A 23331-nucleotide genomic window follows, 5' to 3' on the forward strand; every position below is an offset into this window, starting at 1 on the left:
GGAATTCTAACAGGTTCCTAAAGAGAAGTAGGACACAGATGAACCCAAGTGAGCAGGTACCTCCTGCTTTTTGCTCACAAACAGAATTTTTAGCAAGAACACAGAATATTTGATATTCTGGCTTGATATTCAGATAGTCCCTGCAAGAGAACCTGAAGTTTGGGAGGAGCAGGGAAAGTCCAGCAGGTAATTCAAACCTGACCTGCACATCTGATGTGGGGAAGAGAAAAAAATGCAAGAGAAATATAAAGATGGGGATGAGCTCCTTATCTGCTTCTCCAGACACAGAATTCCTTCGGCAGCAGCAAGTTCTTCCTTCCAAAAAGCATCCAGACACCCAAGGGGGTGAATTTTTTAAACAGCTGAAAACAGCTGGCCATGCTTCTGTGGAGTTCTTGGTCCATAGACACTTTTAAGTTGCTCCTTAGATCTGTTGATGCTTTCATTCTGTAGCAGGGCTGTTTCTCACTCAGTGGAAGATCTTCAGGGTGTGACAGGCAAAAATGCTCCAAGAACACAGATTATTGCTTTTCCAGCCCATAGCCTTTGAAAATGGAATTAAGTATTCTAAGGGAAGTAATATTTAATAAGTGGCTACCATTCAGTTTTCTCTCTGATACAGGTCAGTGTTAGTTTTGATCCACAACCAAATTGTAAGTAAGTTTGAAAAACAATCTGCTTTAAAAGGTGGAAATTCAATTCCAATTCAATTCTAATTCACCAAGGGGATCTACTAAAATTCAAGAAATCCCAAATCTCATGGTTACAGAATTCCCCCTGTGTGCCTTTGGAATATGTAACCTTAAGGTTTTTTATGCTACATAAAACCCAAACTCTTTGATCATTCATTTTACAGACAGTGCTTTCCTGCTCCAAAGATCAGACAGACCATCACTGATTACTGGGGTTTTTTAAATCCCATCTCTTACATACTACAAAGGCAAGGAAGTTAAAATCCTGCCAAAATGGAAATAAAAGATTAGAAAAGAATACTCCTGAGATCTTTGTTTGACACCATTTTCCCAATTTAGAGATGAGAGATTATCCTTTAATCAAATCTGATTTCCAAGGGACAGATTCCAGATTTACTGAGGTAAAAATCACTGAAAAAATTTGAACTGCTCCAATTTCTCTCCTGATGATGTGGAGAGAAATTCTTACTGATTATGGTTCTCTTTGAGGAAACCCAGAACTGAGAAGAGAGAATACCCCAAAAAGAAGAAAATAATTTGATTGCAAACCTTAACTTGGATGGAAAAGAAAAACAGGAAAGAAAAAAACAGACAAGAAAGCCAATAGAATCATCTTCCCCTTCTCCAGAGCTTCACAATCAGGGAGGTGGAAATGGGATTCTGACTCTGCCTTGAACCTCCCAGAATGCCACCCAAACTTGGAGGCTGGATCAGCCTTTTGCAGCACCTCTGTGCTCTGGCCTTTCCTTCACTCCAGAATAAACCTCCCTGTGACATCTCCATCAAACTGGGAAATTGTGCTGAGGCCACAAATCCTGACAATCAGTTCTAGGATGGGGCAGGGCACCCTCCAGGCCCCTCGTGCTGGGACACAACCACAGGACAGCACCAGGATCAGGCAGGGGCAGCCTGGAAAGTCTCCCCTGGAGAGTGAAAATCTCAATTTTTAATGGAAACATCAGAACAGGGAAGTCAGGAGGAAAGATGGGATCAAAGAAGGAGTACACAAAACAAGAGGAAGGAAGGGCACATGCAGATTTATTTCTAACAAAGCATCAGCCTGATGGGGAGACTGGAGGAGAAGCAGATCCCTGAGGGATCTCTGCAAAGGGAACCCCTAAGGATGCACAGCAGGATCCAGCTCTGGTCTTGAGAACTTCCTGTCTTGGCTGGGGATGCAGCAGAGGATAAATTTACCTTTAAAATTCCACTAATCTGAGTTAGGGAAGCAAGAGGACTCCTTAAACATCTTGCATGGCCATTTCTGTTATCAAGTAACACATTTTTCCTACATAATTTGAAGAGGAGCTACATGAAGAAACAGTAAAATCAGACAGCTTTGTAAAGTAATTGTTCAGAGAGTTTTAATCATGTTCCCCCTCAGCATTTCATACAGAAAAAAAGGAAACAAATATGGGAAGATGAAGACTAGACAGATTTTTTCCCTCAGAAAAATTGTCATCTCTTGAACAGCAGCAGGATCTCATAGGAGAGCAGGCAGGATTTTGTGAAGAAAACAGCAAAAATCCTACATTTAAATTAAGGCCACTTCAGGATGTTGGTCAGTCAAGTTCTGCAAGCTCCTGGACTCTTGAGTGAGCTGCAAAGGTTGTGACCCTACAGAATTCTAAAGCCACACTGGCCTGGCTGCAGTTAATGGCACTGCCACGTTTAGTCATTACACACATTCTTTCCAAGAAATGTTGTAATTGCTCTGAAAGCAACATGCACACAAATACCAGAGTCAATGTCTCAATAACAGATTATGCAGTTAGTGAATCAGTATAAGCATTTTCTGCACACAATCTGTTAACATGGGATGTCTCTGCACATTGAAGTGCCCTCTTACATTTTCTGGGTCTTCCGAAATCTGCCTCTTTCGCTATCAGTAAAATTAAAAAACAAACAAACAAAAATGTTTCACCTGCAGACTCAGCACTGCCATTCCAACACAAACAACAGGAGAAATTCCATCAGCTTGAATTCAGTTTAAACCCCCAAGTTAAGCAGCTTGAAAAACCAGAGTCTTTAGGATCGTTTGCCATGATTATCGATTGATTTAACAGAAAATAAAAAACTAAAATATTTCCATGGACTAAACAATAAAAGGAGCATTCTATGAAGAGTCTAGATAGGTATCTTAAAATGGATGGAAGACTAAAATAAAAGAAATGTTATATGAAATGAGTATTTTCCATAAGGCTAGCACTTCAATCACAAATGCTTGATAGCAACACAGTTAAATAAGTTTGTACTTTATGCTTCTGATTAGACAATACAGCAATTAAAAGTATCTTGCTTATTAATTGGAATTTTGGGATAAAAAACTGGCAGTGCTCAGATACTTGAGTGCAATCCTTCCCTAAATGTTTTCTATTCTGAGTGTGCAATAACACACTGTGCTGCAGCCCAACATTACAATTCTATAAACAACAGATAAAAGTTGCACACATGAATTGCTATTTACATTTTATGTGCAAACTCTTCATTAATCAACCTTCCTTAAGGGAAGCACAGGAATTACTCAAGAAATGGATCAAACAGTTCAAGTCTTCAATATTAATTTTCAAAAGCATAAATATTAACTTGCAATTTTGTAACTTCAAAACAATTTAAATTTTGGTTAAACTTCTTAGTGGTTACTTTTAACAGCAAAAGGTAGAATTTTCTATGAATTAATTTATTTTTTCTAAGTAACTACACCCTTTCCATAGCACAGCCTTTGCTGAAGCGTGTAACTGAATTTGGGGTGCAATCCTGCAATTTTGGGACAATGGGCTTACTAAAGGACTGCAGAAATGGGTATGATTTTCATGTGGCTGGACCAGGATTGCATCTTTTAATGATTCCTGCCCTCCTGGGTATCCCTTTTACAAAGCTGGAGATATTTTACCTCTAGGTCTCCTTTGGTAATGGATTCTTCTTCCACGCGGAACTGAAGGTCTTCAACTTTCCTGTGGGGACAACTCATTAAAATTCAGGTAATTTTGGAAGCAAATGCTTTCAAGCTCACTTTTCAGTGGAAAATCAGAATGACAGTGACAACATTCCCACTGTAGCAGCAAACTGCCAGCAACGTTAAGGAGAAATTTCTCACAGGAAGCACCAGAGGGAGGGAAATTTCTGTCCTTAAAACACTACCAGTGCCAAAGCAAGGCATCACTAGTCCTGCAGCTCTTAAGAGGGCATTTTGCATTAAAACCCTTGAAATCCTCACTGATTCTCTCCTTTTGTCACCCTTCTGGATGATCTGAGGTGACCTAAATCAGCAGTTTGATCTCACATTCTATATATTCTACCATCCATGCAGGAAACAGCCAGAAATTCAGCACACATGCAAAGGATCCACAGGACTTCAAGATGTCACAATTGCATCAAAACTTCAGCACTGAGAAACGTGTCTGGATCAGGATGAACAGCAAGATGCACAAGGGGAGCACAAAAGGAACATTAATTACACTAATGAGGACAGTCTGGGGTTACCTTTTCTCTTCCTCCAGCTGATTGAGGAGCTCCACCTTCTCCCTGTCAGCTGCCTCCACCATGGCTCGGAGCTGGTCCATTTTTGCCTCCATCTCCAGCACGTGCTAATCAGGAAGAGGAATAAAACCAAAATTTACTAAGCTGGGAAATACAAGAATTTTTAAATTTATGTACCTGTACCTCAGTAGCCAGGATTTGGTGAAGTGATGGGCCAAGTGACAGGAATGTTATCAAATATGGACATGAGCAAAGACTGCAGTGAAGTTCAACAAAAATGAGTTAAATCCAGCAGATCTGGCATCTCATCAAGCCAAAGATCCCACAAGGGACATCTCACAGGTATGGATTATTTTACTTTTAGCAGAGCACCTCTTACTCCCAGCCCTTTTCAGCAGGAAAAGCCCACTTTGGAGGTTAAGGCCATGGTGTTATCTCTGCTCCAGAGGAACACAAACTCCCTCACCCGGTCGTGCCCATCGCGAACCAGAGCCAGTTCCTGCTCGATCTCCCCGACGTGGCTCGTTGCTTTTGCAACTTCTGCCCTCTCCAGGTCCCTTTCTGCCAGGAGCTGCTCAATGTGCTGCTGCTTCTCCTTCAGGGCCTCCTGGAGGGCTGTGGTGCCCGAAATTTTTCTTGCATAGCGGGAAGAGGTTTCTGTCAACTTCACAAAATAAATGAGTTAAAAACCATTCTGCACCAAGAGAAAGGAAACAGGGGTGGAGTGGGCACCTCCAGATCCACAAACACAGGGTTAGTAGAGCAAATGCTTTCTGTGACCTACTGCACCTTCTCCTTTTACACTTAAATTCATTTTCCAGAATTTAACAGTGGCCACCACACAGCCCTGTAAGGAGGAGCAGCCAGAGGAAGAGGCAGGAGGGATGAAGTGAAAATAAAAGGCCTCAGCTGAAGGTGTAGACTCACACAAAGGCAGGCTCAGGATGCTCCTGAGCATCTTTTTGCATTAAAAAAAAAAAGGCAGCTTTCTAATAGGCCAAAAAAATCACGTCTCTATTTAACAGGTCACTATCTTGGGTCACCAGCAGCAGTCCAACACTTCCAAATGCTCCACGAAAAGCTCTGGGGACTCCCACCAGCATCTGGCACCTCTACCATGGCAAAAGCAGCCAGCATGAAGAGCAATTACCCTGACCTTAAAGCTACAACCTTGTGAAGAACAACAACTGTATATAAAATAAAATATATGTTTATATTACTTGGAATTAAATTATTTCTGGGAAAAAGATCTGGAATATTAAATTTCAAGAATGCAGATTAAAATTAATCAGGAGAATTGTAGCTAAAATGAAACCAGGTTTTCCTTGACCTTGCCCCACTGGAATCAGTACCAGGGAAAATTCACTATGTCCCTACCAGCTACCAGTTCTTGAGCTAGAAGGGAAAGTAAATAAATTAAAATTATTAAGTGAGCAATAGTTGTGAAAACAGCAAAAACTGAAAAAAAAATCCAGTTCTGTTCATAAAACCTGTCTTTAACAGCTGAGAAATTTGCCTAAGTATTAAATGAGAATGACAGCTCAGGTAATTTTTAAAAAAACCCAAACCATGAAGATTTGCTGTTGTATCCTTTAGCTCTGCCTAATCACCCAAATCAGGAGCATGATCCTTGCAGAGATGCAAACATTGAATAGCTGCCAGCTGGGAAGCTGGCACTGCCCCCAGCCCCAGCTGAGAGCACAGCAGGGATTTTTGTCCTGCCAGCTCAGCCACCTCCCCTTCCCTGCTGCACAATCCCTGCCCAGCTCCTGCCAGCCTGGATCCCACCCTGCACTCTGCAATCCACTGCTGGTCCCTTCCAGTACCAGACAGAATAAACCACATTCACTCTGATGCTGCAGTGGTTGTTCCAGACCCTCCCAGTTTCTAGAAAAAATCCCATTCCAGAGTGTATTGCTTTCTAACAGTTTTAGGTGTTCAAATCACCCCTCACTCCCAACTGCAAAACAAATCCAAAACTCTTCAGAGAAGCATGAGCTTCCTTCAGACTCAGCAATAAACACCAACTGCATCAGACAGCCCCTTAAATCAATGGATCACCTACTCTGACAGCTGCTTTCATTACTCAGGAAAAAGAAAATAGAAACAGCCCTGAACAACGGAGCAGTCAATGTAAGAGTCCAGAAATCCCCAGAGAAGTTTTAGTTTTCCTAGAAACTGAAGCAGGAAAAGTCTGCTGGGTCAAACCTGATTACAGGAAATCTCGTTTCCCCAGCAGCTTAACTTTTAAAGAAAAAGTCTCAGAATTATTTGGACAATCCTTTTAACTTGGATGGCCACCAAATGTTCACCCTGCCTGAGAAAGCTGGAATTTTAATTCCAGATATAATGGATTACAGCAGCTTTGTATTTTATGACCTAAATCATGCAAAATCCCTGGGACACAACAAAATAAGCAAACAGGTTTTAGACACTCACAAGGTGTAACTTGGGGGATCACAGCACATGGAATGAAGCATTTGGTGCCACGTGTCAGTGCTGTGATCCCAAACTAGAGGGCACTCTGCAGCTGCAAGTGCAACTTCCAGAATGGATTAAGTGATGAAGTCCCACTGTTTGTGCCAAATAAAAATCCTTTTTGTGGCCAGGTATTAACCCTGGTGCCCTGACCGACTGCTGACCTCTGGTAATCTGCTTCAGTCCTGCAGGAGCAGGGGAAGTCACCTCTGGGCACCTGCTGGTCAGTGGGACAGTGGGACAGGGAACCTGCTCCACAGCACTGGGAGTCACTCCTTCCTAATTAGATCTATCTATGGACTGTGGTTTAAAAAAATAAAAGGAATAAGCTAGGGAACTGTGGAAAAATCCAATTATTTCTATGTTTTCAACTGCCATAAAAGAGACTTCTCAAAATTCAGCCTTCCCAGATTTCCATTTTACTGCTGCAACCCAAGATTAGGACATTTATGTAACAGAGCAACTTCAAAAGAATCCATAGTAAGTGTATTAGGTGGAATTAGTACTGTGTTAGATTTCACCTGAGCCACTGCACTTGGCAACACTCAGCCTTTATGAATTTATAGGATTAAAACCAAATCTAAAAGAAAAGAAAGAGGCTTCTTGTCAGCAGAGACTTGGAAATTGCTCCTGCTGCATTTCTCAGCTGACTCATCTCTTGAACAGCAAAAGGAAATTTGGAACATTTTAGCCAACGTGAAGCTTCCTGCTCAAACAAACTGAGTGTGACATCTGGAAGCTTCAGAAAATGAATTAAATGCAGATTGCTGTCACAGACACATTTTATGAAAAATCCTTTCCTTAGGATTTTTTCCTCCTGAGAAGCTGAGAGGCCTCAGGAACAAAATGCAAACAATGGTTATCTGCTGCTGTGGAATGCAACAGGTGCATCTGTGATTGCCTCATGTGGTTGTTTCTAGTTAATGGCCAATCATAGCCCAGCTGCCCAGTCACAAGATTTTGTTATAATTCTTTCTCTATCCCTTGCTAGCCTTCTGATGAAATCCTTTCTTCTATTCTTTTAGTATAGTTTTAATATAATATATATCATAAAATAATAAATTAAGCTTTCTGAAACACGGAGTCAGATCCTCGTCTCTGCGAGCACCCTGCGAACACCATCACAGATTGCAGCCAGAGAAATCAGCTGCCATCCCAAGCCCCTTTCTTATTGCAATCACTCTGTTAGCTTCAATTAAATATTCAACTGTTCAGCTGCTCTCCAGGGCCAGCTAAGATTTCCTTCCTTCGCGCATGCTTTGGAGGAGGAGGAGCACCAAGAACCCTGCAGGGCCCTGCCGGGCTGGGCGGGAGGGAGGGGCAGCATGCGAAGGGAAAATCAGCTTACGAGTCCTGTGCGGCTGGGCTTGCTGCTTACGGAGGAGGCCACGGAGCTGAGCGAGCTCAGGGAGGAGGCGCTGGGGCTGCGCTTCAGGGCCGTGGGCGTGGGCAGCACCTTGCGCACGGCGGGCTTGGCCTTGGCCGGGGTGGTGGAGGGGAAGCCGATCTTGGTCACCTTGTGCACCGGGGCGAAGAGCCCGTACTTGGGCTGGCACTGGAAATACCTTCAAGGGCAAAGCAAGCACAGGAGAGCGGGAATTAACTTCTTTTCTGGGTTTGTGGAGAGTTCTAGATCAGGAGTATGAGTTCTTGGACTGTAATTGTATTTAACACCCGTCTGGGAAAGGGGCTTTGAGAGTCTCAAACAGCACGATCACATCAGACTTCAGAAATTCAGAGTAAACACCACAGCTCTAGTGCCTAAAAAATTCCATTCAGATGCAGTTTTATATCCACAGCTTTTCCCTTCATCACATTCCTCTGAGCTGCCAACAGATGTGATGGCTCAGAGTTAAAATTAGAAATCAGCTTTTAATTAAATCAAGTAGTTTCATATTTTATTACATACATACCATTTATGTATATTTGATGATACAGAACATATATCTTTGGTTAAATATAGACAAAAGCCACTTATAATTTTAAGCTGTGATCAGCTACATTAAGGTGAGATAATCTTTGTAAAACCTCTTTTTAATAAGGTAAAAGGCCATTCCTTACGGCAAATGAGAAAGAAAGTTAAATTGTGATGTGAATTAATGCCTTCTCATTGTGACACTGCTCCCATCTCTACCAGGAGGCATCTGTTGGAACAGGGACTTCCAGCTCCTGAGATGCTGGAAGATCTCCCTTAAGTACAACTATTGGATATCCAGAGATTTTCTTAACTGAGCATTCCTTCCAAGCTGAGAAATGCAACAGGCATTTAAAAGAAGGAAATTGTGTTTTCCATTACCAGTCTATGAATAAAACTCACATGGGAGGAGAGCTCAGCTCATCCCACGAATGTGAGAGAAGTGTTGGCATCAGAGAACTCAAACCACTGCACACCAAAACCCTCCCCAGCAGCAGCAAAGGCAGCTTTAGAGCCTCCCTCCCTCCTCTGACTGAAAACCTCATGGAAGACATAAAAAACCCAAAAGAGAATACAGAGAAAAATCTCACAAAGTAACTCTGGGGATGCACCAACCTCGTGCCAGCCACAGCTCCATCGTTCTTCCCCAGGGGCTCGTCCAGCTCCACCCCACACCATTCTCCTTTAGCAAAGTCAGTTTCTCCCAGGAAACGAACGACTCCAGCCTTTGTTCCTCCAACCTAAAGCAGTGAGAAACACCTGCATTTAATGCTTTTCCAAATAAAACCCCAAATTCAGTGACAAACCTTTTGGTATAACCCTGTTCACAAAGCACAGGAATGACATAACCAGTTCTTATTTCAAACTATGTAATTTTTTGTCCATGAGTTTGTATTAATGTTGAACAAATACTGATCTCCACAACAAAAAATGTATTTAACAAGACACATATTTAGCAAAAAATAGATTTAACAGTATAACCAATGTTCTGAATGCAATAGGTTTGTGCTACAGTTTCACACAAATTTCTACAGCAGATTAGGATTTCTAAGGTCTGTTTGCTTCTTATTCTAATTCTGTGAGGAAAAATAAAAGAAATTAAATGAGAACAAAATCCTTTCATATTTTCTCTAAGGAATAATTTAGATAAACTACACAGAACAGCCCTCTTGTATTGAAAGTAACTGATATAAAGCATGATACAGAGCACTTGGCAACCCTGTAGATATAACCAGCTATTTGAATCCTTGGGGAGAGGAGAATCATTTTATCTTTTCTTCACTTTCAAGAATAAAAAAAACCAACCCAAACACTCCTAAATGAAAGCCTAGAAAGCAGAGTGGCTTTCAAACTTATCATATTAAATATTTACAGCCATTCCAATTACTGGCAATGTCTGTGAGCTCCAGCTTTTCCCAATACCCAGGGGATGGAAGAATTAAATTAAGTGGAGAAGGAAAAGGTGTTGTGTGGCTGACACGTGCCAGGGAGAGCCACAGGGTTCCTGCAGTTCAGGAAGAAAATATGGTGTGCCCTAAATTTGTGCAAATCTGTTCACCTGCATCCAGCATTGTGAGAACAGGGACATGGAGATGGAAACCTCTTCAACAGATTCACAAAATTCCACACGGAAAATGCACCAAAGGTTTGAAAATGTCCACCTGTGTTTTCCAGCACACCTTGTACCACCAGGAATATTGTGAGGCCTTGGCAGAGAGATTGAATGAAACTCCTGTTAAAGACTGTGATTCTCCTTTTTATACACTAAAAAGCAAATTAGTATTTCATATAATTTTTACAGCAGACATTCTATTTCTTGGGGGAACCTCCCAGGATTACTAGAAAACAACGAGCTCCTCATGCTGTAAATGAAGGTGCATGATCACAGTACAAGAGAAAATTCACATTATTCCAGTTGGGAAGAGCTCACTCACGAGGCCACCTGTGAGGAATTGGGGACTTTACATCTTCACAAAGTCCCAAGTCAGTGCCCAGGAGCTGCCACACACATTTGTGCTCCAGTGGCAAGATGAAGCTTCAGCTGATGAGGAAAAATAACTCTAATCCACACAAACCTCAGAAAAACAGGGAGAATAATGAACTTTTTTGGATATTATTCAAGTGAGAAAGGGAGCAGAAGCACCACTTGTCCACATTTAAGGTGGCAGCTCCTCCTCTGTCATTAGAGACAATTCTGGAACAAGTGCAGGTCACCTTCAGATCCTGCTTTAAGTGGCACTGTAGCAAATTATTACTCTCCATGGAATAAAAACACACAAAGTTTACAGTTATCATGACAGCCTAATATAGCAACTCGTAGAACCTTTGGTATTTGGTGTTCTTGGCAGAGAACACACAAACAAGCACTAGGACTGGCTTAGAAAAAAAGAATTGTAACCTCCCAAAGAGTAACAGAGAATCCAAATCTTTGGCATGGTGGTGAGGAGGGAAAATAAAATACTGATAAAATAATCCCTGGGGAGAACTACCCCTGAAATGGCAGAGCTACTCAGACATTAGCTACTTTTTCTAGAGGGTAAATATCTTAAATACAAACATAAAAATAAATTTTAACTGCACTATGAGTTCCAAATTCTCCTCCTTATTCCTTTTCTCACAAGTTTGGGGAGGGGATTTTGTCTCTTTAGATGAAAAGACTCGGTAGTTCTGCTATTAGAACTTCTGCTATTAGAAGCTATTTCCCCACTCAATTTTGTTCTGTTTTCTACCTGAAAAAAAAAAAAGAGTTAAATCAAAAGAGGCCCTATAAACCCATTTAAGAAATTAGACAGAAAAACTGGAACAATGTCCTAGATAAGGAGGATCCCTCCAAAGACAAGAGTCAGGTTTGGGGGTGCACAGAGATTCCTCAAGCTCCTTTTCCACACCCCTTGAGCCAGGCAATGGAATTTTTCCCTGTTCCATGGTGTGTGTTTGTGTCTGTGGTGATTTCTTTAAACAAACCCAAATTAATGACCCAAACACAGGCACCCCTCCCCTCACAGGAGGGTGAGTGGGGTCACTGAGGTAAGAGGGGTCTGAGGCACCGTGTGGAACAGGATAAATCCATGCAGGGATTCCCAGGGACAGGAAAAGCTGCTGCAATCTGTTCCCTCCAACTCACTCTGCAGATCAACCCCTAGAGAAGGGATGAAGTGATGCTGGCTCCAGGATAGCACAGGTTAAACTCTCTGTAGAATTACTCTTCCTTTTCTGTTTCATACCTCAGCCCTGCTCATCTTCTATGTTTATGTAAAAAATGGGAAGAGTTTATTATGAAGGGACCACACTCAAACCACAACCTGAAGGAATCTGGCAGTGCCCAGAGCCCCCTGGAGCTGCTCCAGCCCCTGCAGTGACCCAGGGCTGGGGGAGCCAGGAAATGCAGGAATTCAGCTCCCAGAGCAGATGGGGCTGCTCCACACCAGATTCCCTGCAGGAGCAGCACAGTGACTCCTCTGGTAACCATGGCACCTGGGTTATTTTCAACAGGACTCAAGGGAGGATGCCAAGGAATTTCTGCTTTTTCCAAACCCAGTCCAGCTTTGAATAACCAGCTATTCCATTTCTCCCTCTGCACATTCTGTGTGTCCTTACAAGAGCAGGAATTGGAGCAACCCGTGGCTGTAACATGCTCAGATAATCAGTGAAGCTCTAGATGGGCAGTTTTGCTCAGGTTTAAGCAAAAGCTTTCTAAATTTCAGCTTTAAAGACACATCAGCCCTCCTTTATAAAGCCTGAGACTACTGAAGGCTTCCAATCATTCACAGACATCTCTCCCAAAAATTGTATTTATCTCCAGCTGCAATTAGTACCAGTAAGTGACAACACTTGCCTTGAGAAGAAAATAATCATAATTTATTCCCTTGGTAGTACAATGTGAGGTGCTACTGCACAAGACAGCGTGCTAAAGGCTTTTCATGATGCAAGCTGCTGTACATATACAGAATTAATAGTGCCATAAACGGGAAAAAAAATCTGACATGATTAAACTCAATTGTTCCAACCAATATGAAAAAAGAATTGGACTTACAGAGTATAGCATCTGTTATAGAAAAATTATTTTAAAAAATTGAGATAATTACAGCAAAAAAGGTAAAAAACCCAACCCCAAACCAGCTGCATTTGCCAGCAGATCTACTTCCCAGTAATGCATGAAGGACTAAAATAAAAACCATCAGTTTCTAAAAGAAATAGGGAAAAAAATACTAAAAGGTTTCTGAAAGTTCTGTGAAAAACCAGAGCACAACTACCACAAAGAGAGTTTTCCATGACCTTCTTTCATGCTAAGGCAGGTCACTAAATAATGGATAGAGAAAAGAAGTGCCAGACGTTCCCTCAGTCAGTTCCCACACTCAATGGAGTGAAGCTGTAAAACACAAAGCTGTAATACTCCAGAGAATCTGGGTTAGCCTGCAGGTCATGGTGAGGTGAGGAATTCTGCTTGGAACTCACTGGAGTTGTGTCAAACACATGCAAAAAGTGATTAAATTCCATTTATCCAATTATACCTGAGCTCACATCAATTTGCTGCCAGGTAAAGTGAAACAGCAAAGTAGGTTTGGAAACCTGGAGTGGTGAAAAAGCTCCTGGTGAAAGGACAGGGGGTGAACACGTCAGACCTTGTGAGAACCTTTGTGGAGCCACATTTCCAAAGATAAGGAGAAGCAGGAAACAAATAGACCAGTGTGATCCAGGGGGGAAAAAGAGAGATGGACTAAAAAATGGGTGTGATTTGAGCAGCGCTGGTGGAAAAGAGGACAGGCAGGGTCTGAACAGTGTCAGTGTAACAATAGCACTTATTGAAACCTGCCCAGAGAAGGTAAAAGGTGAATAACAACTGCTCTGTCTCCCATTCTGCCTGAGCATGAACCTGTGGTCACTCCTGAAAGCATCACTGGGCATTTCTGCATTTTCAGGACAATTCAGCACCACAATGTGCAGCACTTGGAAAAGCAAAGCCCAGCCAGGCACACAGAGCCTTTGAACCACCTGGGATCCACTGATCAGGTTCTGATCAGAATCATCTTCCTTTTGTTCCTCCAGATTTAGCAGAACTGCTTCCAGCAGGCAACAGAAATTGTGTTTAAGTGATTTGTTCACCCCTTCAAGGCCAGAGGGGACAAGGGATCATCTCCTCTGCTTCTCGTGGAACAGGCCTTCACATTTCACCCAGTTCCACCTGTAATTAACCCTGTAACTGCACTGAGCTGATTTCTGTGGGGATGTTTTAGCAGCAGAGCTGATATCCATCAGGAAACACCCAAACCTGGGCTGGATTTTGCCTGGAGTCCTAAAGAGAACAGGGAAATCAGCACCACCATGCACTGTATGGTATCATCAGCATTTAGAGAAGATTTGAAACCTTAGAAAACTTAGGAAACTTGGAAAACTTTAAAAAATAAGAGTGACTTCTGCTGTTTCCACTGATTGGAACAGGATTCAGAAAAGCCTTGATGATGTGGATTCTGTGATGTGCAAAGTTCTGTGAAAGCAAATTCAGCTTTTCCAGAGCTGTGGGCAGAGTCTCCACCTTCTGTTGGGCTGTTGCCATGGAACTTGGAAGGATTTGCTTTGAAACCTCTCCACTTCTACCCAGTTTGGTTGCAGTCAACTTGCAAGTTCAAAAGCAAGGCCAAAGTGGGCAAAAACCTCATGTGCAATAAGTTACAGACTGTGCTACCACTCAGTCCTTCACTTCCACAGAAAACAGTTTAGTAACTAAAACTGACATGCTATTGAGGTGCAATTCATTCACCCAACTCAAAAGGAAACACAAAAAAATCCCTAACAGCAATTCCATACTACAAAAGCCACATGTGAATTCATCACCACCACAAAGGAAAAGCAAAAACTAAAATAAGTAAATAAGCTGTTCCTTCTCCCATCCTGTGCTGAAATGACTGAGGACAACGTGTTCCTGGATATTCCCCCTTGGGAAGGCAGGGAGAGGGGAAGGGAATCCACACACAAAAAAGGAATTTACTGCCAAAGCATGTGGGGAGTCACCAGTCCTGCCATTACAGCCCAGGAACTCACATGCAATTTGAATTTAAATAAGGAGTTGCCAAAACAGAGTGACTCAGACAGGACTTGTGCCTCGTTTTAAGATAAATGTAACACCTGAGTTGTGAGCAGATAGGTACTGCCACGTCCTGAAAAATGCTTAAAAATAACATTAAAAGAAAGAAGAGCTCTTCACAGGGAAAATCACCCAGATGATGAATTACAAGAAAAGCCTTTGGACACCCCTTACCCCTCAGGTATTTCTCATACATGGATTTCATGCTGCAGCAGCCATTTAGCAAATTAATCTACATCATAGATTACAGGAGCCACAGTCCTGTGCTTAAGCAGTCATACATAAATATAAGAATGACTTTAATCCTTGACTTAACATGACAAAGCCATCAAAATAGCTCACAGCCACCTCAGCTCAAGGATAAGGCAAAAGTGTGACTGAGCAGTTAAAGTTGTCACATTTGATGGAGGAGGCTGGAGAGAAGAGCCCCAGGAGAGCACAAACCCCTCACACATTGCCAACTTCCAAATTTTTCTTCCTTTTCTATCCTTGTATGCATTGTGCCAGATATTTCTGCACTGTTTTAACTGTAACACCACCAATGAATATTTGTTCTCACAACAGATTAATATTACCATAGACTTTTAAGCAGTGCATTTTCTATTCAGAAAGTTGTAAAATCCAGAAAAAGGAAACCTTAAAAATACCACAGTGACAATGCTGAAGGGAGAAACTCCTCTCTACATGTGAAGTTTCTTTTTCCCCTGGCTGCTTTTCAGAGCCCTGGAATGTAATCAGTTGGCAGCCCTACGTCATGTTTACTTGCAGATAGGTTACATGGGTGGAAACAAATCTGACAATAATCTCCTATCAGCCCCTGCCTGTTCCAGCACCACAGACCTTGGGAAGAAACAACAAAGCCCTGAGTAACTTACAGGGAATAAAGAGAAATGAGATGTCACTCATGCACAGGGAGAACTCTGCAAAAAGGCCACATCAGCACGTGCCTGTAAATTGAGTTTGCATCTTTTTGTGACCATATGGGCAGAGGCCGAGTTGCAGCTTTACAGCTCAGCCCCAGAAGCAGCAGATTTGGCAGACTGTGATGAAGCTGTAACTGGTTAAATGAATGAAAGCACTTTAATCCCTTGAGAAGGCTAAGGCCCCTTAGGTTGATAAGATTTTTGTTTATTTATTTATTTAAAATCCAGCATCTGGTCACTTTAGGGGAAAAGCTGACAACGCTGTCAAAGCTGCTTCAACTTTTGGTACAGGCAACAGTTGTCACATGAAGCAGATTCCTCTCTTGTTTTGGTTGGGTAGTTCAGGGGGAGTTTGTTTGTTTGTTTGTTTGTTTTTAAAATCAACTTTGCATTGGGCTCTTAAGAAATCCTAAGTGTGCAACACCAGGGCAAACAGGTTCTCTGGCCACAGCTCACACAGGAAACCCAAACTGCCTGAGCCTGACAGTAATTTGTTACTGAATTGGTTTTCTGTTGTTCTCTCCCCATCTGGTTTAGCACCCAGTAGGGCCCTTCCACTGGCACTTACAGCAGAATTCTTATTCAGAGCAGGTTCAAATGCTGGAGCTGGAGCCTGATTTCAGCAGAAAATCAACTGCAGCTCTGGCTCTGTGTCATTAACCCCAGACAGGCTGGATGAGGTCAGTGAAGGAAGTGCAGATTTCCACATCCATTTTCCTGTGTTACAGAATCCCCAAATACAAGATCAGGCTGGCCAGAGTTAATGTTCTTACTGTTAAATCACATCCAGATTCCAGAACATACATCATATCTTAAGAATGGAAATTATGCCTAATTCAGAGCTGTTTGTATCACTCTTTGCATTAATAATTCTTCTTCGCTTTAGCCCTATTTTTATTCAGTAAAAGATACATCAGTGCACCAAATTAAATGCTAAATAGTGAATTACACATAATAAACCACAATTCTTTGATATATCCAACTGATCTACCTATATTTTCAATATTTCCAAATACTGTCATGATGGTTTCTTGTTAGTGAAAGGAAAACTGAGCACAAGCTTGCTGAATACAGCTCAGATACCCTGGGATTTGAGTGAGAATTATAATCAGAGATTCCCAAGATAGCAAAGCACAGGATGCTGTTTCAATTAATCATCTTTGAGGAGTAAACTACAGAAATCTAAAGATTCTTCTCCACTAGAACATCCATTTAGGGCTGTAATACTTCAGTGAATACTTGTGTGTTCACTCACTTTGATTTGCTTTGACTCCTCTGGAATCTCAAACAAGAGAACTTCTAAGACAAGAGGACAATGGGAATTTCTCCACAATTATTATATTTCCCTTATGGGCATTGATGTCTACCATGAGTTATTTTTCTGATGTTTACAACTCAATTTAATGGCCTGGAAATGTCTTCTTCAAATTGAGGGGAAAAACCAGGAAAGGTTGCAGCTGATTGTTGTATTTTCCTGCAGGCACCCACAGCTGACATATCCAATACCTTGAAGCACTGTCTGTTTTGATGTCAGTGTCTTTTTAATATCCAAGGTCTTTTGGGAAAAGAGGTTTTTCTGCCCCCTGAAAAAGTGAGGCTGCTTGTTTTGCCTCTTTTTATTTCTGTATCTATAGCACTGCTCAGCACAACTCACATGAGGTGCTCTGAGCAAGCCTGGTTTGGAGAATACACAGGTGATCACCTCACAGCCATGCTTGCTTTTTGCAGTGGAGTTGATTTTCTCTGGTATTTCTTTTCTCTGGTTTTTTTCCCCTCTGGAAATTTTCTTTCTTTTACTTCTCTGGAATGTCTTTTCTTTAACTCTGAATAAGTGTCCCAAGCAATCTGTATGTAACCACTATTCTTCCTCATGTTATCTGAATTAAGGAAAGATCTGTAGGGTACCTGTCTTCATAATCAAATAAATCAGGGGTATATTCACTGGAAGCTTCCTTTATTACTAACCCTTTATATTCTGAAGATATTTTGAATATATTAGCTCTCTTGTAGAAGTTTGGGAGGCCTCTCATATGGCACCACTCAGCATTTGGTAACTCTAACTTAAAATGTACAAAAGACTGGTGAAACCACCAGAGATCAAAGGAATAAGAAGAAAACCCTAAGGCATCTTTTCTCTGCACACAAAGCAATCCAGGACCTTTTATCACCTCCTCAAGACTTTTTTGCTCCTGACAGCCTTTAACCAAAGCACCTCATGCCAGCAGCACTGGGACAGTGCAGAAGCAAAGCTGAGGGGTGCCAGCTGCTTTTCCTGGAGAGGAGCAGCATTAACATCTCTGCAGGAACAGCAGAACGTTCCAACAAAGCTCAGCTGCTGGGAAAGCCTGAAATTGAACCCAACATTTCAGGTTCAAACTTGTGCCCAATTTGCATCTGTGTAACATAAAGAGTTGAGATGTGAATTAGTAAACACTGAGTCGCCTCTTGTTCCTTGCTAATCCAGACTGGGCAGACAAAAAGAGCTGTAAGATTTTGCCTTTTTTTGTTGAAATCATCCAAAACCAGCCAGTTACCACCAATACAAGGAAACTTAAAGTAATTTAACTGATCCACTCAAGGTAACTCCCACTGAGGACATTTTAGAATCCAAGTTAGAGGGAAAAAAATGAACAGATTGAAATACTTCATTCCACACCCCGAGATCACACACTAAGATCAATGAAGTTGGGGCCATCTGAAGTCCTTTCTGGAATGCAATCTTGGCTGGTGAGCTGTGCCTTACCCATCCATGAATCTGCCCTTCAGGATGTCATTTTCCAATTAGCTGCTTTAACAGGGCTCCCAAATGAGCTTTTGTCTATCATGAATTCATTGTTTTGAACTGCAGTTCTGCACTGCTGGAGGCTCCCTGCTCTCAAACTGTAATTCCCATTCCCCACAGTTGCTCTCTCCATGTGTCCATAAGCACCAAAAACCCTTCACAAAACTCTCACAGCAGCTGGTGCAGGCTGCAAGAACTGATGGATGCTGCAGCACTGAGCCCCTCCAGCCTGCAGTGGTGGGGTCAGACTGGAACTCTGGGACACCACATTGTCACTTAGAGGGGAAATCCTGTGCTGAGGTGGGACTGGAAATGCCCACCCAGCCCTTCATCCTCCTGCGTAAGTATTACTGAGAAGGGACTGCTGTGAGTACCAATAAAATCCCAGAGATGTGGAGCAGGCCAGGTGGATTTGTGCCTCTGATGGAGCAGGAATGGCTGAGCAAGTGACACAAGTGACACAAGTGACAGAAGGTCTTTCCCAGCAACTGGTGTTGGTTGGAAGCTCTGAGGGACAGCTCCCAGAATTACCCAGTGACACCTCAACTCCACAGCTCAGTGCTGAGTTCAGTGCCAGGGAAAATATATTAACAGATGAATCAATTATTCAGCCAAACTCAGGATTATTTGAACTAACCTGGCCACTTAAGATATTTATATCTGAATTATTATTAGATATGACAGCAGAGTCTGAGATCTAATACAAATAATTAGCATGGGATCCCAAAGGATTGGAAAAGAGTAAACAAGGATCCTGCCCCTTTAACATCCACATTCCTGAGTGTCTTACACTGCTATAGAAATTATAGTTATGCATCACCAACATACTGTGCTAGGAATTACCCCAAAAAACCTCAAACTACAATTTGGTGATTCACAAGGAAGACTTCAGGCAAACAGAGGTAGTAGAGAGGATGAAATATTAACTTTAACTTGTCCTACTCAACAATTTGGGACCCTATTATTATCAAAGTGTGGCACTTAGGATATGCTGCTTCTGCAATTTGCACTAATTGGACACAGGGAAGGCAGGGCAATGCCTTCACAGCACCTGAGGATCCTCCCAGAAGGGACATCCCAGAAGGGCTCCCAAAGGCCTTGAGGAAAAGGCAAACAAGGGGTTAAAGCCCTGATGTTGTTTGGAGGACAACAGGGCTCAGTCTCTGACAGAAATAGCCAGGGATAAACCACAAATCTTTGTTTCCATTGGCACTCCAAGAAAACACATCTCAGCCCAAATCCAGCTGTCAGCCAACCCCTGCCCTCACTTCACCTTTGTCTCCTTCTTCAACTTGGCCCTGTGTGTTTTAAGCTCTCCTTAAACAGAAAGAGGAGGCAAATTCTTCCTTCATAAATACAATAAATTTAATTAAAATATCAATCCACCTTCACTGCAGAATTATTTTCTGGTGGGGCACTGCAGGACAAACAGTAAAATCCAGGGGATTTTTTTTCTATATAATGTCCTTAGAGTAACCCCAGAAATGTTTCTATGCCAGGACACTCACACCTGCCTAATGGAAAGTCTAAAATTATATCATGAATAAGAGAAGATTGTATCAAAATAAGAGAGAGAGAAATCTTTAGCTTAATGATTCACTTGAGTAAATCAAACCTAAAATCAGGTTTCTGTTACAGTGATCATAAATCTGGTGAGCATACAAGGATTATTCCAGTTATATATAAAGGCTATATAAGCAGTATTTAAATTAAGAATACAACATACACAACCAACCACCAGTTTTCTGATAATAATTTTTAAAAAATGTTAAAACTAACAGATCAATTCCCTTTTTAAAAGGTGAGATGATAACAGTGGCAAAGCATTTAGGGGCCTGAATTCAGAAGGGCAGCCAAGTAATGTGGCACATCCCCAAGAGCACAGGCAATTCCTGGCTGATCAGTGGCACTGTGTGACTGCCTCTGTTGCTGCCTGTCACCACTCAGGAACAATCAATTATTGAACTTTGCTTTCTACAGACACAGCCCTGCACAGGGCAGAGGACCTGCATGGAAATCTCACAGGCTTGGGTTTTATCCAGCACAACTGGAGCTCTTGAAGATACAGAGAGATAAACTACGAGTATGTTGTTAAACACAAGGTTGTGTTTTAAACAGCGGCAAAACAGAACAGATTAAAACCTGCCCAAATAACCATTTTATCTTGGTTCAGCCAAGATATTCCCACAGCATGCAAAGAGCTTGGTTACAGAAGACACTAGACAAAGAAAGCTAGAGCAGGAATTTACATTATCTTGACCAAGGAAATGGCAGAAAAGTTTTGAATATTAGAGAAGTTTTAATTCATCAATCAAAAGCAGACAGGGAAATCTTACCAGCACTCGATCTCCAATTTTGAGCTCCCTTTCTCCTTTCTTTAGTGATCCAGCTTCTGAGAGGTTTGATATAGATTCACTGGCAGTTTTGGAAAGATTGCTAATCTGAGAAGGAGTTGCATGTTCCTTAGCAGCAAGGGGGGTTTTCTGAGGGATTCCTGAAGGGGGAAGTGCAGCAGTGGATGAGGACACGGCACTGGCAGCCGATGTGGATGTTGGGGACGTGGCTCTGGACGCGTGAGCTGCCTGGGTACCGTTGGCCTCGTCCTCTGTCACCACCTTCCTGCTGAGCTTGGACGGCCTGGTGAAGATTCCCCTCAGGGGCTCACACTGGAAGTAGCGAACCCCGGCCACGGAGCCGTCGTTCTTCCCGATGGGCTCGTCCAGGACGATCCCCGCCCACTGGCCCGGGGCAAACTGCGTCTCCCCCAGGAACTGGATGAAGCCGGGCTTGTTCCCATTGACCCAAACGCGCTCCCCGACCCTGAAATCATCCACAAACTCCTCGTGAGCATCTGCAGGGGCTGTGCTTGAGCTCTTCTCACTGGGAGCTGCTTTTTCTGCTGGGGCTGGAATCAAAGCACAGTGAGAAACAGGGAATAAATACACTGATATTCCAAAGAGCATCATTACTGAGTTTCAGTGTAACAATGTCCCTAATTAGGAGATCACAACTCTTAATTTTCCTGTGCACATGCTGTAATCTCTGGGTAAAAAAATCAAAATCTAAGGACAGAGACACTGAATTTAATGAAGGTTTTTGTAATGTTGTTTTTGTCACAACAAAAATCACAGGTCTGACTTCAAAAACCCCCAAAGCATTTCTATCATGAGAAGGTTTGAGGAAAATTGCTTGATTTCCAGTCAGTAACCTTTAGATTTTTTGTAAGTTTTACATGTAATTTTTAAAAATCTGAAATACAATCAAAATACATTGGTGGAAAGAGTAAAAATAGTGTATACTAGAACATTCAAGGTACTTTTTGTCAGAAGATGAATGAGGGAATGATTAAAACATTTAACTGTTCCTTACCAGCAGCAACAGGTGCAGGTGTTTTGAGCAAGGTACTCCCGTGCTTGATGGTCTTGGAAGGAGCCTTCAGGCCACTTGGTTTTAACATACTCATCTTTCTGCAATTATCCTCCTCGTCTGCAGCAACTATCTTTTTCCAAACATGGAGAAAATATATTGTTCAAGCTTCTTCAATTCTGGAATAAACCTGAATACAAAAAGATCAGACATGAGCAAAGATCAGTGTTAACTCCTGCAGAACAGATTTCTATATATACACAATCTGTGTGTGAAATGCATTATAAAAAATGCTTTCCAGTAGCAACCAGCAGCATTTGAAGGCCATTTCCTATTAAATCCTAAATCATCAAAAGAGCTCACTTTGCTGAATGCTGCTGTATTTATCTTGAGATTTAAACTAAAAGGCTATTTTAAGAAAGAAAAACAAAGCCCTTAACAGCATAGCTAACATTACACATAGATTTAACGGCTGCACACACACAACTGCTTTCTGTCACATTTTTCCAATGTTGCAACATTGCAGCAAAATCAGCTCGAGACTAGAGAAATAACAGCAACAGAAAACAAGAGAGCCAGGAATTTCAGGATGAAAGGAGTAAAGTTTCTAAGAGGTTGGAACTGAAAAGCTGAAATTGTTGAAGAGTTACATGATGACAACTGAAAGCAAAGAGGCACCTCAGCTCTGTGAGCTCAGATCACAAGATAGGCTGGCTGCAGTCCCGGCGGTGCCCCAGCTCCGAGCAGGGACTCTTCCCCACGTTGCTAGGATAGAACTTGGAAGGCAGCTCCAAGCTTTTCAGGGAACTGTGTTCTGCCACAGGAGGCATCTTCTTTCTGATTACAAGAGCTTCAGAAAAGGCTTTTTCATCTCTAACGAAAAATCTGTGTATTTTTTTTACCTCGAATGCGAATTCAAAGCCGAACTTCAAGATGAGCGCTCTCCCCTCTCTTCAAAGGAATAAACTATTCTGTGTGAGCACAGCTTGGCTCCGTGCTGACTTTTACATGAGGCACTGCCACAACAGCTACACCACTTCAACAGCAGCACACACACCTCAACAAAGAGCTGAGGGGAAAGGGAAACGGGCAGGCAGCGAGTTTGCTCAGCTGTTTGCTCAGAACACGTCGAGCCAGAGCACAGAGCGGCTCCCAGGGCTGCCCTTCACCTGCACTCAGCACTCTGGCACTGCCAGGACACAGAACTGGGCAGTGCAGCCTCCCAGTGCCCAGGGCTGCAGACTGGGAGCTCAGCACCAGCTAAAGGTAAAACAAACCTGCCAGCACAGACAGCTCTGCTGCAGCAAGGAGAATAAACCAATCCTGTCTTTGTGCAGCAGTCTGAGATTTATCCCTCCTGTGTTATGAATTATTAATCGGCGTTCCTAAAAATCAATTCACTGCTTTGTGAACCTGAACACCGAAGTGAAACATTCCTTATGTTATTTCAAGACCTGCCATGACAAATTCAAGGCATTTTCTAAGTCTGCAACAAAGTTATATTTAAAAAGCATGAATTACTACCTTGGATGTAATTGTGTTTGCCTACAATTTAAGTTCTGCTCCAGCAAAATGATCAAGTGCTGGGAAGATTTCTGAACCTTTTTTTTCCT

At 42.2% G+C, this 23331-nt stretch overlaps 1 protein-coding gene across 2 annotated transcripts in view; it reads right to left on the bottom strand.

Annotated features, from left to right (window-relative positions):
• CLIP1 (CAP-Gly domain containing linker protein 1) overlaps nucleotides 1-23331 on the bottom strand; it is a 59898-nt gene that overhangs the window by 27010 nt on the left and 9557 nt on the right. For both annotated transcript variants that reach the window (XR_009419674.1, XM_059485017.1), the window contains exons 2-8: nucleotides 21722-21908; nucleotides 20689-21257; nucleotides 9181-9305; nucleotides 7999-8215; nucleotides 4639-4836; nucleotides 4176-4279; nucleotides 3586-3646 (exon numbers count right to left, since the gene is read on the bottom strand). Coding sequence is in view for 1 of the 2 variants with exons in the window: in XM_059485017.1 (XP_059341000.1) it covers nucleotides 3586-3646; nucleotides 4176-4279; nucleotides 4639-4836; nucleotides 7999-8215; nucleotides 9181-9305; nucleotides 20689-21257; nucleotides 21722-21815 (1368 nt within the window). In the remaining variant the exon portion in view is untranslated. The remainder of the gene's footprint in view (nucleotides 1-3585; nucleotides 3647-4175; nucleotides 4280-4638; nucleotides 4837-7998; nucleotides 8216-9180; nucleotides 9306-20688; nucleotides 21258-21721; nucleotides 21909-23331) is intronic.

Source organism: Ammospiza nelsoni, chromosome 18, assembly GCF_027579445.1.
Source record: "Ammospiza nelsoni isolate bAmmNel1 chromosome 18, bAmmNel1.pri, whole genome shotgun sequence".
NCBI lineage: Eukaryota > Metazoa > Chordata > Aves > Passeriformes > Passerellidae > Ammospiza > Ammospiza nelsoni.